At 39.6% G+C, this 20,964-nt stretch overlaps 1 protein-coding gene across 1 annotated transcript; it reads right to left on the bottom strand.

The window, feature by feature from the left end:
* Positions 1–3,286: 3,286 nt before the first annotated feature.
* tes (testis derived transcript (3 LIM domains)) lies at positions 3,287–17,558 on the bottom strand. Its single transcript, XM_037768084.1, has 7 exons — positions 17,351–17,558; positions 12,677–12,762; positions 9,982–10,567; positions 8,074–8,796; positions 6,392–6,607; positions 6,087–6,245; positions 3,287–4,122 (listed from the first exon to the last, which is right to left on the bottom strand). The coding sequence occupies exons 1-7, from the start codon at positions 17,375–17,377 to the stop codon at positions 3,931–3,933; spliced, it is 1,989 nt and encodes a 662-aa protein (XP_037624012.1). The 5' UTR covers positions 17,378–17,558; the 3' UTR covers positions 3,287–3,930.
* Positions 17,559–20,964: the final 3,406 nt, after the last annotated feature.

Below are 20,964 nucleotides of genomic sequence, written 5' to 3'. Positions count from 1 at the left end.
TTCATGTGAAGACAGAAGTTTATTTTGAAAAGATGTGCGGTGTGTTGCTGGACATTCGTAGGAATACGCACAAGAAATGAGGAATTATTTTTTTATAGGATATCATATGAACCGTTGTATGTGGATACCTTGACATAAAACAACTATCATATAGTAAAATCTGCATATAAATTGATGTCAAAGTATGTCACCATGTTATTAGGTAGCTGGTGACGGTAAACAATCTCTGAAATTTTCCCTGCACAAAAGTTATTCAGGAAAACGGTAAAATTGCCCCCAAAAAATGTGGAGGCTGCACTGCTGAGAATTCAGTTGTGTGTACACACAAAGAAACAATCAGTTTGTCACGGTCAGCCATGGTTTTTGTTTACATTTGGCGTCGGGCACCTGGAGCGCTTGGAAGGTCGCATGCTGGAAATTTCAACTGGGAAAATTCCGACCTCCGAAATGTCTGGAACGCAGCATTACTGTGTGTGTTAAGGGCCATGAGTCATTAACACGTTTCACTTTAAAATTAGCTTAAGATGTGTGAAAACTAGAGGAAACTTGAGAAGAATTCAGTATGTATAATAAATCCACTTGACATTTGAGTTTGATGTGGATGTATATCACAATTCAATGCACAAAGAAAACAGAGGAGCTGTTCGCAGGTGCATAACATAAAAACTAATTGTGGATTGTAATGAGCAACAGCTCCAAAACTACTTTGGAAAACAAAGTATGTGGAAAACATTTCACTTCCTCTGTTTTATTATGTTTAATTAGCGGTGGCATTTTAAAGTTTCAGTTTAATTAGCATCCGCTGGCGCAACTCTTGCATCATTTCCTGTTCCTGTACAAAACAGTAACGTGCACTGGCCATAGTCTGTGGCAATTAGTATATACAGTACATGTGGAATCCTTATTTCTCTGTTAGCAGTATCAAAGGCTTGGCAACCCACACAGGTGGTTTCACTTATACGGATTAGATCTCTGCTCAGGTTGAAGCCATGATGGGAGTTACATGAGGTCACCACCATAGACTGGATAATAGCAACAAGGGAAGAGACTTTTCACAGAAGACATGTCATAGCAGGAGAAAGCACAGGTGTAATTAACATTAACGATGGCTGTGTTCAATTTAAGTAAGCCTCTCTGGTATGTTACATACTGGCTCACTGTAATGGTTCACAGAGACATTCAACCCTCATCCAACCGGCCGTACCGAGGTCGACTTTTTGTCATGTCTCACAGGTTTTCATGACTTTGTCAATCAATTTGTTCCTACTGACTTCATATCATTGTTTTGTGTTTCTGTTTTAATTTGTGCTTTCTAAAAAGAACAGTGTATTGGGGTCTCAAACCCTCTCAACTGTACAACAATTTGTGCAATACTGTCATTAATACTGCATTTACACAGTAAAGGGAATCTCCTTATTAATTTCTTATTTATACCATTCTGGTATTTATATTAACACACTTAATAGATCCCACTTCTCAGCATTTTGTATTTACTTATAAGCATTTTGTATTTACTTATTTGCACTGTAGTTATTTGTTATATATTGCACGTCTTAATGCAAATATTTGTACATATTATATTTTTTATTTTAGCATTAAAAACCAAGCCCAGTGTTGCCGACTCTTTTCCAATGAAGCGAAAGTCACTAAATTTAGAAAGAAAGTCACCAAGTCGGCAACACTGACAGTCCATCCCTTCAGGCCTCCCTCCAAAGCCACTCCCCCAAAATTATCAATATGAACATAAACAACGAACATTGATATTGTTAGTACTCACAGCTGTCGAGTTAGCAGCTTGTGCATGACTCTGGTGGCGCGCGATGAGGGCTCGCAGGTAGACATGCAGGTAGCGTGTCAAATCATTTCATATTCCTGTGACAGCCACAGATACTGGATTTTTTTCTTCTTTTGTTTTGTCAGAGCATTTGATTTATTGATTGCTGTCGGGATGTAATATCAACAAATAATAACATTTTTGAAGAACACTACCAACCCTAACTTTAACAGGAGAGTGAGAGAGATGTAAATCAAGCTGTCTGGAGAAGAGGTCTAATCAAGCGTAGATGAAAACACCTGTGTGGGTGGACCACAGCTGTATGTGGGGCTTTAATTAGCTGCAAGAGTGAAAAACTCACGTGCATGATTTATCAGAGATTTAGCTGATGCTCCAAGAAAAAAAATAATATAAAGTGCAGTTTATTGCATGAAAGGGAAAGTACAAGGCACAAAAAGAACACAAAGCGGTTTTATGCGTAGCAATGTCCAGTGTTTTTCCTGAATTCATCAAGTCCCTGGGTACCGTGATGCCATTATTCCTACACAACAACCTTACAGTGTTTATATCCATCAGGAGCCCAGCGGATGATCTATGGATGAAGAAGAATACTTATTTTCTGCACTACATCATTGGTTTGTTCAGCGTTTTTCCCTTTAGTCATACAGAACTATACATTTTTTTTTATTTTGCTTGTAATCATTACTTATATATGGAAATCTATAGAGATCTTTCTGGAAGTTACTGGAGATCCAAACACCTGTTCTATCAAATGCAATCTAATACAGACGCTGAATATTTGTGAATCATATTAATTCTACAGCATTCTCTGAGGATATAGTTTGCAGTGTTATTGTACTGGAATGAACTGCATTACACAATATTACCAGTTCATTAGATAAAAGCCAATGCAATCCAACATCCTTGCAATAATCCATATCTTTGTTCACATTCTTTATCCACATTAACATACACAATAATCATACACCTGCTTATACAGTATACCACCATTTAACTACAAGGCTGTTATTTGGAAAGCAACCGTTTGTACAGGTGTAGCTCATAAACTGGTGGTTACCATCACATATAACCAAACTGTTGTAGCATTTGGAAAAGTTCACCTTCTACTTAAAGTCAAAAATGAAACTGCAGGGGCGCCTGGGTTAGCTCAGTTGGTAGAGCGGGCGCCCATGTAACAAGGCTTGGTCCTGACCGCGGCGGCCTGGGTTCGATCCTTTCCGCATCCACTCTCTCTCCCCCCCCTTTCCAAGACTCTATCCACTGTCCTCTCAATAAAAAATGGAAAATGCCCCCAAAAAAATAACTTAAAAAAAAAAAAAATGAAACTGCAGTTAATGAGAACTGACTTTTGGTTTTGCTCTTGAAAATACATAATATAAAATACTGCAAGGTTTTCACATTGTTTTGTTCCCCTAAAGTACTATAAAATACTACTATACACCTCATTGGATTATGTGCAGTAAAACAACTACAGTAGCCAAAGTTGGTGTGATTTACTTCCGAATCTCTCACTGAAATTCCCACTTGAAGTTGAATTTCATGCTGCAGACTACAGGTGTGTCACTATTATTATTATTATTTCATTTCTGGAAAACAGTGCACTGGAAGCAAAGCGACCCCAAACCTCATGGCTAATATTGCTCGTCATATTGCTGCATACAGGAGAGTATCAGTAGTTTTTTGAAAGAAGGAAGTAGTAAAAGGTGGCATATTAAATCAACAGTAGGTTCTATAGGAGTAGAACGGCACTAATACCATTAAAGACACAGGTTTAACATAAAAAAACAAACTGCTTAGCCACCTCTGACCGATACAAAATTAATCTCATCAGTAAGAAAACACAGTGCAAGAAAGAAAGTGTTGAAAGAAGACGACTGATTTTAAGGCAGATAAACTGGAAGGAGACGGATTTTTATCAATACTGTGATCTGATTCTGTGATGGACAGAAAGAAAGGAGCACCCGCTATTATCATACGTCTCTATATTAGAGGTATCAAGGCACTCTATATGTCAACACAACCACAATCCAGCTGCACCAGTGTTTGTTTTCCCTGCTCTGGTTCCAGTATGAGCCGAACCCATCCTGGTTTCACAAGTGGTTGTGGAGAAGATGGAGGAAGTTGTTTTGGCCCCTCTAAGCCATGGTTTTCTTCTTGCACTCCACAGAGCAGAAGAGGAAGCCCTGCACCGCCATGAAGCGCTGGCCGACCAGGCACTTGGAGCAGCCGGCGCACTTGAAGCACTCCGGCTCGGCGTGCCAGTGGTGCTCGCCGTAGGAAACCCTCTGGGCCTCGGGCTCCACCGGATTCTGGCAGGCTGTGCATTTCTGGCATGGTGAGGAAATAATGATGTTAAGGCACAATTTTCACAATTCATTTTGATATTGTTTTAATTTTATTTAATTTTCCCTTTAGGTTTTAGTCAGTTTGTCTTTTCAAAGTACACTGCTGAAAAAACTTCAATCAAACTCCACTGGAGCCACTAGGTCACGATACAGGAAATTTAGTAGTTGATATCAGTACTGATATAGGGTGAATAGGGTGCGTCCCTTGGATGCATCACTCGATATAAAATGTCTTTTGGACGCAGTAAACTCACTATCGTCCCCGTGACGAAGGGACGGCGTTATTCTCTGGCCCTGACGGTATCTATGGTACCCTGCGGTACTGTAGAAAAACGAGTACTGTCACATTTTCAGAATTTTGGCATCAAATGTAAGTATGAACATGAAACAAGCACGCACACATAACAAACATACACAGAAAAACACCACAATGTTCGCAGAAATGTGACAAATATTGGTCAGAACTGTTCACAGAGAAAAGTGTTTTGAGTGCAATTTTCCTTTAAAGCCAATTGTTGTAAAGAAGTTTTGGGGCAAGGTTAAATATAGAAAACTTCACTGACATTTCAGGCACTAAATAATGGAGCTATTTGCAAAATTTTGCAATACAGACAAAAATTAAATCTTTGCTAAATGATTTGCTAACAGTTGCTTTGTAACCCAGTGGAATATGTTTAAATACTTAAAAGGAAGCACATAGTTCTTAATGTTTACTTTGATACAGTCAGTCATACTTGAGGACAAGTATGAAGTTACATAAAAACATTGGCTTTGTGGGGATTATGTTGGATAAATCATGTATACACATGCTGAGGGCGTCACTTTCTTGACTTTGGGCAGCCAGCTTTCATTTACAATCGTTCTCTAATTTCAGTTTAAGACTGAGTTCTGTTGTTTGACGTGTGCGAGACCCTTTTACACCAAACCCTAACCTAATGACCCACGACACCCTGGTTTTTACAGAAAATATTTGATGTACTGTATTGATCCAAATAATGACGATTCTTCACTGGAAAACAATATAATGAGCTGCATTACTGTAGTCTCAGTTTATTTTTTTAGATATTGCCACTAAGATATTACTGCTATTAGCAGATTGGCTAAAGTCTACACACATTTCTTGTAGGTCAGAAGGGGACTTTCTCTGGTTAAGGCAGGCCCACACTAAAAGATTTTTCAAATCTTAACAGATGTTGAAAATGTCAGAGAGCCCGCAAATAAGAACACTGTTTTGTTCCTGTAGTAAAGTGATAGTAATAGTTTTCCTAAAACAGCACACCACAAACTAACAGCTTCCATTCATGAACAACAAGAGAGAGTCCCGACTCAAAAACAAACTGTCAATCTCGCAAAAGAAATCAAACGTGACTTTAGTATTCACGAACATGGCGGACAACGGGCGGGAAGAATTAGCGATGTTAGTTTTTGCACAACTTTTTACTGAAAAGTCACGAGGAAAAAATAAAAATAATGAAGACGTGGAGACATGTTAAATAAACACTTGTGTTGTTGCCACAAATCAACAAGTTGCACTACTTTATGCTTCACATTTTGCATTAGCCGCGGTTGCCATGACGGCGGTGGTTGTCCTTCCTTCTTCAGTCAGGTTGGTTTTTAATTGGCTATCGTTCTTTCCCACGTGACTGTGTCATCGGCTGTCCTCGGGGTTCACCACACACAATAGGATCGTAAATATTGAACATGTTTAATATTTATGATCTGAAATCGGTGCGGTCAGGATGGACTTCCGAGCCGATCTTAACATACCTCAACATACCATTCTCCTGTACTCTGTACCCGGAATTAGGGGTTTGACTCGCTTTAGGACCACTCAAGCGAAAAGTGTATGCAGTAAGAGACCTGAATTGAGGTTTGGATAACAGCTTCCGATAAACAAATACTAAAATGTCAACTATTTAAACAAAGAGAAAGAGCGTGTGTCTTACCACAGCGTAGCTCTTCATGTAGCACGGCTGGCAGACAGGCTTGTCGTTCTCCATGACATACGTCTCTCCGGCGAGGATGCAGTCACATTCAAAACAGCAGAAGTGCTTCAGATGCCAGTTTTGGTTCTCAGCCTGAGTGTACTCATTACAGAAGATCAGCTGTGGACAGACACACATCAACATGTAGATCAGATAGAGCTACCGACCTCCAAACTACAGAGAAACTGATGCATTCAATGAAAACAAAACTACTAATACCTTACTAATACTTTTCAAATAATTGAAATGATCATATTGTCTCTCACCTCATCACAGCCTCCGCAGCGCGGCTTCTCGCTGTCTCCATAGTGGCGTCCACAGTACAGCTTGCCTTTCTTCCAGAAGTAGATCATGTCCACCAGTAGCTCGCTGCAGGTGCAACACACAAAGCATGCTGGGTGCCACATCTTGTCGTAGCCGGCCCGCTCCGCATAGACTGCTGGCTCGCCACGACGCATCGGCTGCTGGCAGTGACAGCATGACTTAGGGGGAGAGAAGAAAAGAAGAGATGGTTGGTTTGGTGGTGGATTTGATTTTGGACTTTTTTAGGAGCTCTTCTTTGTCTAACACCAACATGGCGTTTCAACAGGTGAAGTCAAATTCCCTGATTCCCATTAATAAGTGATTACGTTGAATCATTTCCATTTTGTGAATTGTTGGTTTATAATAGAGCAACAACTAATGATTCATTTTTATTGCTGATTATTAATTTATCAATTATTTTAAATTTTTAAAATGTTAAACAGCCCATCATAAGTTCCTAACGTACAAGTTGATGTCTTTAAATTGCTTGTTTTGTTTGTTTGTTTGGAGTTTTTGATAAATTCTATGAATTAAATGAGTATTTGTTGATTGATTGATCATTATTTAATCGCCAAATTGTTTTAGTACGGGGTTTGTTCTCTTATTTGGCAAAATAGTTTTTTTCATTTTCCTGATTGTGACACACAATGTATGTATTAGATGGAGTACCAATATATAGAACAGTCAGTTGCATCCTGTCTCCAAAAGATTTCTTTCATCCCCTGTAGTAATAACAGAGAATTATTATGTACTTCCAGTAGGTTTACACAAAGGCCAATATCCTCCTCTTTGAGTCCATTTCAAAGTCAAAAACCTCCTTTGATCTGACAAAAAGGCCATTTTATAAGGGAACATTTGAACTTTTTGCCCCCCTGACTGGTAGAGAATGACACATTTTACTGCTGAAAATGGACAGAATCCCCCTTTATAAACACAGAAGCAAACTGTGACCTGACCCTGCTATTAATCAAGATGAGATGACGGCTACTGGAGTTAAGGTGAAGATAGAGATAAGTAAATACAAAGTAGTTAGGACGCTCCCTGCCAGGAGAGAAGAGTCGAATGTACTGTGATGAATTAAGATGGAGGATAAAGCTCAGAGAGAGAAAGAGAATATAAGAACAACGGGTTGAAAGAAGACAGAAACATGGAGACGAATCTTAAATCATAAGACTCTACACAGCGAGAATTAACTGGCTGCACATGATGGTGATGATGTGACTCATGACCCACTGTGAATTATAATTAAATCAATATCATCCTGAATGGGGAAGGCTGAGTCAGAGTTGGTCTTATGGCTCCATCTGGTGGCCTGTCTGATTATTACTGACAGTGATGCACTGTGGAAACTGTAGTTCCCAGCCTGGAGGTAGGGACCTACCCAAAGGGTCAGTAGAAAGTGGAAAAATATTGTTCTACTACATACTTTCCTTTCCTTCATTTTACTTTTAAAATCAGAAAATCTGAAACAAACTTTAGTTTCATAAAGTGCATAACAGTGAAATTGCTTTGAAAATTTGTTTTTTTTGCCATACGACTATCAGTATGAGGAAATATCCCTTTTAATACTGTGATACTAATGTCAACCAATTAATCTGGCCAGGATACTAATACAGTGTACATGTACAGGATAGAAACTGCTTACAAAGGCCTGATCTGGTAGTCCAGTTTGCTGAGCTCCAGGGACGCCCATGGCTCCAGGGACGCCCATGGCTCCAGGGACGCCCATGGCTCCAGCAGTGGCAGTGGTACCCATGGCTCCTCCAGCTGGCCCAAAGCCAGCAGACGGTCCAGTCCCAGGCCCTGAAAGTGGTCCAGCACCACCAGCTCCAGCTCCTCTACCCCCTGCTCCAGGTCCAAAGCCAGCACCAGCTCCAGCTCCTCTACCCCCTGCTCCAGGTCCAAAACCAGCACCAGCTCCAGCCCCAGCCATAGGCCCAACACCAGTGCCTGCATACCCTGGCCCATAATCGCCAACACCAGGGCCTGCAGCTCCTGGCCCAGAACCAGAACCAGCACCAGCACCAGCCCTGGCCCCGCCAACTCCCGGTCCGAACCCTGCCCCTCCTGCCCCTCCAGCACCGGGCGCACCTCCAGCCCCGACACCAACTCCTCCCTGCCGTCCTGCCTGAACCAGAGCCATCTCTTCCGGCAGCATAACATCTCCGACCCCCAGGGCCTCGTCCTTGTACTTGCGGACGAACTGCTGCATCTGCTTGACCTCGGCGGGGCTCAGCTCGTGGCACATGGACGGGTCCTGGTCGTGCTCGGGCAGCTGGCGGGCCATCTGCTGCCTACGGTAAACAGCTCCCTCCGAACCGGCCACCGGACGTTTCTCTGGCGGGAGCAGCTCGATGTAACGCACCGCCTGGAGGTCAGAGGGAAAATGAGAAGAAACCGTTTAGCTCAGAGGGGATAAAGAAAGATCGTATGAAGGACACAGACGAGAAGAGTACACAGAGAGAAGTTAAGGACCAATCAGAAAGAGAGTAAGAGGAAATACTTTTTAAACAGAGGCTTGTGGTGAGAAAGACATGCAAAACAAGGGTCCTACAGATACAGTACTAGACTAAACAAACAGATACAGGACTTACTAGCAGAGTTTTAAAGTTCTGGTAGTAACGCCAAGTAGGAGATGAGTGAAAAGGAGAGAGCTGTGAACTTTAAAAAAACATCTCCTTTTTAATCAAAATTAATTAATTATTATTATATTTATTATCTCAAAAAATGCCTGCTGAAAAATCTAAAGTATCCATGGTCTAAATTGGCTGTTATTGGGACCTTATGTGGACAAAAGCTTCATGAGGAGCCCCGAAGTGCTAAAACTTTATCATGCTGGAAACAGACCCTTTAAACTTCCAATCAGATGAAGCAGTTGTCTCATAGATAGCAATGAAATGTATCTGCTTTTATTTTCCCGCACTAAACTAGTCATCATCAACCTACCATACCTGCTGAACACACGGTTGTGAACAACAACTTATTTTAAGGTGAACATTTTAAGGATTTTTCAATGTTTTTCATGGTTATTTTGCAGAAATTTCAAGATCCCACGTTAAAAGTTGCTTTCTTTCTTGTGAACATTTTATAAAAGCAATAAGACAACTGATGTTTCAGAATAACTAAAAGGCACTGACAGGATGGTTTACATTAGGGTAAGGCAAAATCCCAGAGCTTTCCTGTGACCACTATGTGTCACTTCTACAAAATTAAACAAGCGCAATCGAATGATTGATAATAATGCCTTTAAATGGAACAAACACCCACATGATATCGCTTGACAAGTCACAGCAGAGAGCCGTCTCGTGCTGTTTAGGACAAAGTGCAGACGTGGGCTACCAGTACATAATGGCAAAAGCAAAAGTTATTTTTTGGCTGATTAAAACTGCATCCCTTGATAAATGACTCAAAGGAGCAGTGTGTAGGATCTGCTGGTATCTAGTGGTGAGGTTGCAGATTACAAATTTTCCTTTAAATGATTAATCGATTATCAAAAAATCAACTCAACATTTACTTTGTTAAAAGTAATTTTAGCACTAGTTTGAACTCTTACCAGATACTTATTGGCTACTGGTGGTGCCCAGTCATAGGTGACAGTCTTCATTGGCACATCTTGGGTGACTGGTACCAAATTGGCTGGTGTGGCGCTGACAGCAACCGGCCCTTTGTTCACCTTGACAGGTGTGACGCCGGCTGGTAGAGGCTGACCCGGAGCCCGAACCGGAGGCCGAGGGGGAGCCCGACCCTGAGCGCTGCCGGGTGCTGAACCTGCAGCGGCTCCAGCAGGATGCACAGAACCAGCAGGATGCACAGAACCGGCAGGCTGCACAGAACCAGGAGGCTGCACTGAACCACCACGCTGCACAGAACCGGCAGGCTGCACAGAACCAGCTGTGCCAAACGGAGGCACCACAGTGGAAGAAGAAGCACTCGGTGGTACAATGTAAGCGGTACCAGAGCTGGGCAGAGAGATGGTCACCATGTTGCCCTTGTAGCTGGGGATGCCGTCCGTCTTCAGCTTGGCGATGAGGCCGGTGTACTTGGTGTCCTCGAACAGCTTGCCTACCTTCTTGTTCTCCTCCGAGTTCATCTGCACGTTGTGCTCCTGGAGGCCACATTTACAGTTTCGGCAGATTTTTCTGTAGAAGAGAAGAAGAGGAAAGCATTTAGGATTTTTCAAAAATTTACAAATATGTTAAAACGTTTTTTAGCGTGAGAGAGGGAAAGATTGTTTTATGGGAGTATGTGTTGTAGATGTACTCTGTCTCATCCTTTAATGTGAACTCCTAAAGTGATTAATAGAATGTATTGATGCTTGGTTCAGTGTGTCTAATTGTATATTATACATGTTGCATATTATGTTGCTTTGGAAATATGTTGAATAAGCCTCTAAGCCTTTATGCTCTCTTAACTGCATTTTACTTTTTAAACAAACATGCTTTTCTTTTGGATTTTTTCTTACTAAGACAATCACAATCTGCTTCAACTTTGCTTCAATACTACACCAATAAAACAAGCCCCGTGTTAAACTCATACTCAGATATCTGCACTTTTCACATGCCTCAACACAACTTGCTTCATATTTGTAGAGAAAACTATGACATCATTTATGACTGCTAGGCGTGCTTCAGCATGACCAGCCCACAGAGTTCTCTCAGCAGCGTCAAGCAGCTTTTCTAAACCCAGTTTGATTTGTATAGATGAGAACAAACAACAATAACGACAGCGTTTATATTCAGCACAAGAATCAGAAAAATATTTTTAAACTAAGGATTTCCTAATAACTGATAAAAACTCATTCTTACATTAAAATCTTTACCTTTCATTCTGGTGATGTTAAAGGGGCCCGGTGGAGTTTTCTTGTAAGCAAAGAAAAGTTGTGTATACACATAACTTTTGTTATATACTTAACTCATAATTCATTCTTATTATTAATGTTACCGCCACCACCTGATGATCAGTGGAATAGTGTGACATCAGTGGTAGGACTGTGTATTACGTCACCCGTGTCCGTGTGCATGCATGCACGTGCGTCTGTATATAAGAAGTGGACGTAGTCCCCGTGACGTCACCCATTGGTTTGTGGACTGTTTTGAAGCCTCGAGTTTGGCGTTTTGGCCGTCGCCACCCTGCTTTATGATCTATTTGACTCTAAATGGAACCATAATTTACTAAATGAACATCATGCTGTATTGAAGAAGACTTGAAACTAGCGATTGAGACCATAAACTCATGTTTACTGAGGGAATAAATCAAGTGAGAAGTAGGCTAGAGGTCTTAAACTCCACAGGGGACCTTTAATGGTAATGAAATATATTGAAACCATAAATATGCAGCATAGTTTTCATATGTTTTAAGTTTTGGAGTTGAGGAAAGCCTTAAACTGGGTGGAAAACATGTGCACGGCCACTGTCTGACTGTACCAGAACAACATTCCTTGCTGAATGTCAGACAGATGAAAACACCACCACAGGCCCGTGGTGGGCCTTTGTGCTGGTTCTGCGGTGGGCATCAGGGCACCCGTTGCTGTCTTCAGGAAACCTAACCAAGTGTGGATGAATGTCCAGACAGAACAGTATTTCATGAGGCATATAATTGCACATATCGTGACAGACAAGGGAAGCAAGACAGAGAACCCTAGGTAGTCAGGCTGCGTGTACACGGTCCTGTGATTTGTTTTGATTTTTTTACACAATAACTTATGAGCATCTTTGTTGAGGCGTGCCTCGGAGGGCAGTTCTCAGCCTCCAATTACAATTATTTTCTTGAATCAGGCTCCCCCCCTGACTCTCAGCACTAATTAGACCTAAAGTACTGTAGACTCACACTGGTCGTTTTTGTGAACAATAAGCTGATGGAATGAATGAATGAATGAAAAGCGGCTGTACTCAGGAACAGCATGTTCCTCTTAGGCATGACTCCTGCTGCTAACGGAGTATTGTTCATTAAGCAAAGAGGAAAGTGATGTTATTGACCAGCCTGTCTTGGATTATTCCAGGAACAATGTGCTGATAAACATGCTTTTCTTTAATGCCCTGCTTCATAGTCATATACTAACATGCTTAGCAGCTGCCCAATAAAAGCAGTTCTCTACTGTGGGCCACTATGCAGCTCCACCTGAGGGTTCAGTGCTTTGCTCAACAAGACCCCTTTAACCATAGCTGCTGCTCATTCACTTTAATTACCCAAATGTCTCAGGAAGTCAAGGGACTAAGGGACACTTGCTGCTTGACAGAAGCTGTACAAACCTCCAGAAATGCAGCTCGAAGCCTTCGCACTTGTCCTTGCACTTCAAACAGGCCGCTCCGGCGCCAAACTCGTGCCCGAGGGTCATCTGCAAAACAGAGCACACGATGGGGGTTACAAGAGTTATCACAGTTTTGCTTTGACTTTTTCACCACTTAAAGGAAGTGCTAAGGAATTACAAACTAATCAACAACCTGTTCTGTATGGAGGACAGAACCTGGCAAAGTCAAAAATAAATGAATAAATAAATAAATGGCTCGATAAATGAATAACTATGTCATTAAGTGTTGCAGAAATCTTAAAAATAAATGTAGCCATTAATTAATTGACATAATTTTATATTTCTGTTTTGATTTGCCTCTTTAATAATTATCCTTTTTAATACCCTTATCTATTTACTCTTCTGTTTAATTTCCCCTTTTATTAATTTTTATAATTTTTTTATTTTATTTATTTATTAATTTATGTTTGCATTTTTTATCTATTTATTCATTTTTTAATTTACTTTTTATTTACTTTAAATTTATTTTATTTTAAGCGCTCTGAGTGGTCAGAAGACTAGAAAATCACTATATAAATACAAGTCCATATACCATTTACCACTTTTAAATTAATGTATTTATTTATTTATGCATTTATTTATTTATGCATGATTTTCCCTTTGCATTTCACCCTTTATTTTTTCCCCCAAACATATTTATTTCTTTATTCTTTTCTTTTATTTACACATTTCTTTCTACATTTTTTTTTTTTTATATCTTTTTTTGTTAATGCTTAATTACTCTGGATTTAAGACTAGCAACAACAAAAGTCACGGGATCATGACACACTATTCAGGAAAACTAAACTAAATATGTTTTTTGACAATATAACCTTAGTTTGGGGGGGAAAAACACAGTATTTAATGTCACTGTAGGCCTTCTTATTGGAGTTCAAATGACTTGTGATCCAAGCAAAATAGTTTTATCTTTTGCCTTATTTCTCTTAAATTCCCATAACTGCAATCAGGAATTTTTTTCCTTTCCAGTTTTCTGGCCGGTGACTCTGTGCTGCTCTTCTCTCCTTAACATGTGCATCCTTTCCACCACACTTTCATGTCCACCGTAAGCCATTACCGCTGTTTATGACCATGTATGGCCAACTATTCAATGCTGTTGAAAGCCTCAAGGCATCCCAGGAGGCAGCCCTTTTGTCTGAGAGACGTTTTTGACCACTCACTACTGAGGAATGCAGACAGTGACTCCTGTTTTTAAAGGCAGAGCCATGATGCCAATACTTTAGCTTCTATTAGACCTTCAAGGGAAGTGAGACTTTCCTCCCCTGGGAGCCGTCGGGGAGCAGAAGACGTTTAGCAGTTTAGCACCATGATTTGTTATGATAGTTAAGTGGCAAACACATCAGTTAATCTTATACCCTTTTCCCACCAAAATTAGTTCTCGTATATGCAGGTTTTAAATAAAAATAGGAGATAGACCTATTTCCCAATGCCAGTAGACGAGTGCTTTTCTGTTTGTTTGTTTTTCTGGTGTGTCACATTCAATGTCACAAACGTGCCGGAAAACTGGGTTAGTAAAAAATGAAATTGGTGGTTGGTTATGTATTCAGTTTCTCTTTTAAACTCTCAAACCAGAGTTGGTGATTGTTGGAACGGTGGAAAGACTAAGAAAGATGGTTTTGATGAGTTTTATTTTGTTTCTGTCGAGTTTGAATGAAGCTTGTTTTACAATCATCAGTGAGGTAAAATTACTGTTTCTGTGAATGGAGTCTGGTGGCTTTGAGGAGAGCATATAACGGCTGTTCCTTTTCACTTCTAACTCGGTGAATTAAGGGTTTATTTCGACCAAACCAGAGCCGGTGATTGTTGGAACAGCGGAAAGACTAACAGAGATGGTTTTGATGAGTTTTATTTTGTTTCTGTCGAGTCTGAATGAAGAGGGTTTCGATGATCAGCGAGGTAAAATTACTGTTGTCTGACTGGAGACTCGTGGCTTTGAGGAGAACGCATTAATTGTATGTTTTGTACGTTAATAAATTATAATATTTGTAAATAAAGTTCTCCTGTGACTATGACTGAACCATAAGCAAGGTTTTGGTAATAGTGCCGATCTGAAACTAGCATTTTTTTCTTTTTACAGTCTACATGATTGTATTTCTTATTTGGCAAAAGAAGCTGTGAACTACATACTTGCACTCCATCTTGCTTGCAGAGTTTGTGATGTGTTAATTTCAGAGAATCTACTGTGTTCATTTTCAGACACTCTGGACAAGAGGATCAGCTAAATACCTCAGATGCAAAAGTAAGTGTTGTGATTTAAAGCGAACCGAGCTGAGTGTTCGCCACTTGTGGAAGTCTAAATATTTGTCTCAGGCATAGTAGAGGACGACTGGCCCTTTTTAGCTGAGGTCACTCAGTGTGTGTGTATTTCCTTGGAACACAGTCTCACAAACTGCATTAGCAGCTGATGTTGATCAATGACTTTGTGTTATGACTAAGCCTGCAGGGTGAATAAGCGCGGTGACAACACTCTGCAAAGAGGTTGTTCGGACACAAATTATACAGTTGAGGTCCGATGAGTCATGTTCATGAGTCATTCTGTTGCAGCAGGCCTGAGCTGCAGACTAGAGGCAGCTGTAATGACGGTGGTCACTGGATATGGAGAAATTTTCATTTCAGCAGGCCACCTGCACTCAGACATCTTGTTTCTGCAACATCAAGGAGAAGCCAAAACATTTTAAATTTTCAATTTAAACGTTACTGTTATTTGAGTTGTCTTCAATCTACGGTATGTCTACAGTATTTTATTTCTGCAGTGCAGCAAAACTGTCAGGCAGATACAAGGATGCAGCAGAGTTTAATTCAATCAAGCCGGTCCCACAATTCAGAAAGTAGCACTTACCTACTTCACACATTGTAGCAGCTGTTAGTTTGGTTTCATTTTACAATACTTGATATCATGTTATATAACAACTAGGGCTTTCACATGATGATGACCCAGACAGACCCAGTCGGACATCTGCTTTTAATCCCCAGGGGGGATAAGTGTTCAGCGGCGGCCTGCAGGGTTTCTGGCTGCTGGAGGCTGCAGGTCGCTGGGGGGAAGGCTGCTGTAATTACTGTCGAACTGTAGCTGCTCTTTTCAAGAAAAGCAACCTGTGTGTTTAGGTAATACTCTGCTCGATTAAGCTCATGCAGTGAAGTCTTCCAAAAAGAAGGCTGAGGTAATGGGTGGTGACAATGAGCCCACTGTGTACAGGCTGGGAAATCAGCATCACTGCAATTCAATCAAATTGAAGTTGTTTCTGAGTCATGTTCTTCTCTGAACAGCCTAATCGTTGTTGAAGTTGCCATGGGCAAGAATTTTGAGGGAAAAGTCGCGACAGGGAAGAGTGACCTAATCCTATGCTGGCTCAAATTAATTTTAGATTTCCCTGTTGGACTGTAGGACTTTCTCTGGCAAATAGATCTGCAAACAGACAGCCACATGAATACATGTTGGCTCTATCACAGGCTGGTGAATTCCTTCACTTTGGCAGACAAAAAGCTATATGTTTGGCGATCCTGCTCCAGTAAAAAAGTCTAACAGCCAAAAAAAGAAATAAGTCACAATGGCTGGCGAATCCTGGAATAGTACAAATTGTGGGTAGCCAACTATAGATTAGTGTCATTCCACACATGCAGTATGGGCAGCATCACGTGCTTCACCCACTTTTAATTGACAGTCTGTCTCACGTAAAGCAAGAATCATTACTTTACATGAATTAGGCTGCAAACAAACTGTAGCTTACCTGCTACACATCACACTAACCAGTTTATACCCCTGCAGCATCCACTGCTGCCAGTTATCTGCAGGTCTATGCAACATATGATGGATGGGTGGGCATCTAAAAATGAACTCTCTGATCTTTAATGAATGAAAACACATTGCACAAACGTTGTAGCCTTTTCTAAATATAATCCCTGTCCGTAAACAGAAAAACCCACACTTTCAGAGAACCACAGTAACATTTTAAGGCACATCAAAGTAGATGACTTTTTCCTCCTTCCTTGCATGACCAAAGTCCATTAAGAAATCCTTTAATTTTAGCTCCTCTAGCTTAAAAGCTGCAGTATATTAATAAAAATACCTAACTTCATATATTATAAGCACCACTGAGAGTAGCTCTACAATTCGGCAACTTTATATTTCTTATTTACTTAGTTACTCTTTGTTAAATTAACTTTTAACTGGTTTAATTCCACTGTCATGATGATTCAGTTGTGCGTATTTGGAGCAATGCGCACTACTACTAAAACATGAATATTGTATAAACTAGAAAGTTTTCGTGCACAATATCCAAGCCGAACTTTGCAATGGCATCTATTGTTTTGCTAAATAATTGCTAAAATATTAAAAGCTTGTGAGTTTTGTTGTCAAGCAGAGTAACACTAAATAGTCAGAAATTCAAACGGAGTCTGGCGTTGGAGTTATTTCAGATGGGAACATATTTCTGAAAGGGAAGTAACTTTGCTAAGAAGGAAGACGTGACTCTGACACACGCTCGTAATGAAAGCTGAAGAACAAACAAGAAAATGGCAGTGATACTGTAACTTTAGTGGCCACCTGCCTCCGTGGTCGACACACCTTCTCAGGGCGTTCCCCGGTCAGTCTCTCAGATAAAGAGTCACGTACACTTACCTTCTTTACTTCTCTCTCTATCTCCATGTTTGTGTCTGTCGTTGGTCCAGACGAAGCGAACAGATGAGTTAAAACTAAAACTACTGTCAAAACCAAAAGAACTGATGGAAAACGGGACCGGAGAGATGATACAACACGACCCGGTTCACTCTCCGTTTTCTCTCCGGAGGTCCTGCTCGACACTGGTGTCAAAACACACAGAATCAGCAGAATGGTTTCCGGTTATGGCTTTCAAAATAAAACGCTTGTTCGCAAGGTTTACCTACAGGTACATTCAGTCTGTACTGTAACTAATTAACTAACAAACTAAGTAACTAACCAATACAATTATGAATAACAAAAAAAAAAAAGCATTTTCACCATGTAATTTTATGTGAGACAAAAGTAAAATGTATAAAAGAGATCATTTAAATTATATGATAATGTATTAAATAATACTATAATAATAATAAAAATAATAATAGAAATAAAAGGTACTTTTTGGAATAAGTCAATGCCAAAATGACAAATTTACATGAACACACTTACTATGGCATGCATGCAGCATGTATTCTCATGGCAGGTGCAAAATGTGCTCAAATTAATAGTAACTGGTAAACTTGTAGAAGAAAAAAAAAATCTTGTAGAAGCAGAAGGAGTTTCTACTGACGCGGTGCATGGAGAAGGGAAAAAGTCTGAAGAGTCAAATTTCTTGCCCATTTAAACCCTTTAGGTGTTTAGAGAAGAACGTGACTCAGAAACAACTTCAATTTGATTGAATTACGGTGATGATGATTACCCAGCATGTACACAGTGTGTTCATACATAATACAGAATGTGCTGATTTTTCTTAAATGTACATCTACTTTACGTAAACGACCACTCATACCCATAGAGATTCAAGTCACGGCAATATTCCACATAATCAGTTTTGTTAAAGCTACTTTGATGGTCTAATAGTAGCACATTACTAAAGTTTGATCCACAGAAAAACTGACAACGAAATAAATTGTTAAACCCACAAAATAAAATAAAATTAGTTTGAAGAAAATATTATATATATATAATATTTTCTTCAAACTAATTGTATTATTTTATTTATTTATTAACTCAATATATTGAGTTCAAATATCTTTCTCTGCCAGTATAAATCCTACATGCTGTATATACAGATATATAGACATGTATACATATATACTGGACATAATCCAGACCATGTATATCCATTCAGTATTTATTCTTTGTACAATTTATATTGTTTACAGTTAAAGAAACTTGACAGCACATAGACATTTTTATTTTATTTCTTTATTGTGGTTATTGGTGCTTCTTATATATATATAATAACAATAATAATACAATTTCTGTGTAAGTACACTCAGAGAGATGCATAAAAGCCAGAGTCAATGTACGTACTTGGCAAATGAAATCGATTCTGTTTGATTCTGATTCAAATAAACGATAAAATGAATAAAGATCAAATTGACACAAAATTGCCTTTTTTAAACACTTTCCAAATGTGAATTTAATTTGACTACCACCACACCACTGCAGACCGTGGTTAACTTACATGTCACGAACACTGCATGCATGGTGAAGCAGAAATACAGCTGTGTTGCAGTTATTTTTCTGCCTTTTATTTTGAAAAGACAATTTCTTTACTTTCTGAAACATGTGTACGTCATCTCTCGAGCTTTACGCGTCTCTCACTCTGGAGGTCCCAGTTCACTTTTCATTGATTTCCAAGGGGGGACTTCCGCTCTGATAGATCTTCATATCGACCAATAGGAATAGAGGAAGTGGGCACTAGAGCGCAGGACGACCAATCAGAGAGCAGAAGGGGCGTGTTCTTCTCACACAAAGGATATGATAGTATTTTGACAGATTTAACCTGCTTTAGTGCTGATTCAAGGTTTGCTGTTTTCTTAACCAAAAAGTTTACTTTTTATTGTCTTTATCATGATGTTGTGAGTTTTTTTAAGGCATAGTGTAATAAAAAGAGAGAGAAATATGTCAATAAATGTGGTGAAATGTGTCTTTAATTTAAAAACATACATTTTTTAATGCAGTTTTGGAATAATTCTTGGACACACACACAAAGGTAAAAGCTCTTAAATTCTGACAAGATAAGATAAGATAAGAGCCACATTTATTGATGAGGTTATTTCTATAAAACAATGTTTAAAAGCAAATATTGCAGCAGGAAGAAGGGTTTTTTATTGTCACATACAATGCACGTAACCCTTTTGGTGCTTTAAAGAAACTTTTTTAATAAATCAAATCTTACACATGAGTTTGTGCTGCAACAATTAGTTGATTAAGGGATGGGTTGTTAAATATAAAATAATAACTATTAAAGTTAATGCTGTCAAAGTACAACCAATAATAACGCGTTAAAGCAAATTCATTTTAACGGCACTAATTTCTTTAAGGCATTAACGCAACTTGTGATTTTTAATTAACCTCTTAAAAATACGACGGGGACACTAGAGCGCAGGACGACCAATCAGAGAGCAGAATGAGCGTGTTCTTCTCACACAAAGGATATGATAGTATTTTGACAGATTTAACCTGCTTTAGTACTGATTCAAGGTTTGCTGTTTTCTTAACCAAAGAGTTTACTTTTTATTCTCTTTATCATGATGTTGTACGTTTTTTGAAGGCATAGTGCAATAGAAATATGTCAATAAATGTGGTGAAACGTGTCTTTGATTTAAAAAACAAAATGTTTTGAATGCATTAGTACACATTAAAATAATCCTTGAACACGCACACCCAGAGACACAAACCACACACCACAGCTGGTGTATTTTGTGATCTGACATTTTCGCGGTTTGTAATGAAACGCCTGTTAAACAGCTGCAGCGTTGCCTCGGTGACAGGAAACTATGTGGTTAGCAACTTCCTCTGTGAACTGCTGTTGGCCTCCTCATATAGGAAACAACACTGTCACACCGTGACAGGTCAGATAGCTTATCTGTCTGAGTGTTGATGCTGTTTTTCAACAACTGTGCTTCACTGTGATGTCTGATCTATGCAGTCTGGTAAGAACATCTGTAATACAGAATTTTCTTAAATGTTTCAGCATCTTTAAACTCTCAGACATCTGTTCCCCCCCTGTCTCCAGAGATGTTGTCATTTCTTCTGCAGTATCCAAAACCTCAGTCATCGCATGTTATTAACCAGTTTGATGCAGTGACCTTGACACATAAAATAGTCCGGTTATAGCAAGTATAGTAAGTAGTAACAGCTTCCAGTTCCAGCTATAGTAGCACAAACTATAGCCCATTGATGTTATCTGTGCAGGTGGACAAAACAAAGAGTCTGTTAGGTATGTTTTCTGTCCTTTGATGGAGAAAGTGAACTGTTTTCTTGTATAGAAATGGTACCAACAAATTAAAATGTTCTCCTCACATGGTGATGTTGGTGCCGTTGGTGTTGTGTCTTTCAGCAGAAACTTTAACTGCAATTGTACCCAGCAGCTATATAGATGTAGCACCCACTCACTCTCATTTCCATAAAATCAACTGGTCATCAACTAGTTATTAGACGTAGTTGTTTTTCACTGGAAACAAAAATATACCTCATGGCTTCATCTATTAACTACTAAATAGTCCCGCCCCTCCCATGCAACA

The sequence above is a fragment of the Sebastes umbrosus genome, chromosome 4 (genome assembly GCF_015220745.1).
Source record: "Sebastes umbrosus isolate fSebUmb1 chromosome 4, fSebUmb1.pri, whole genome shotgun sequence".
Classification (NCBI taxonomy): Eukaryota; Metazoa; Chordata; class Actinopteri; order Perciformes; family Sebastidae; genus Sebastes; species Sebastes umbrosus.
This window is presented reverse-complemented; position numbering and strand designations above follow the sequence as displayed.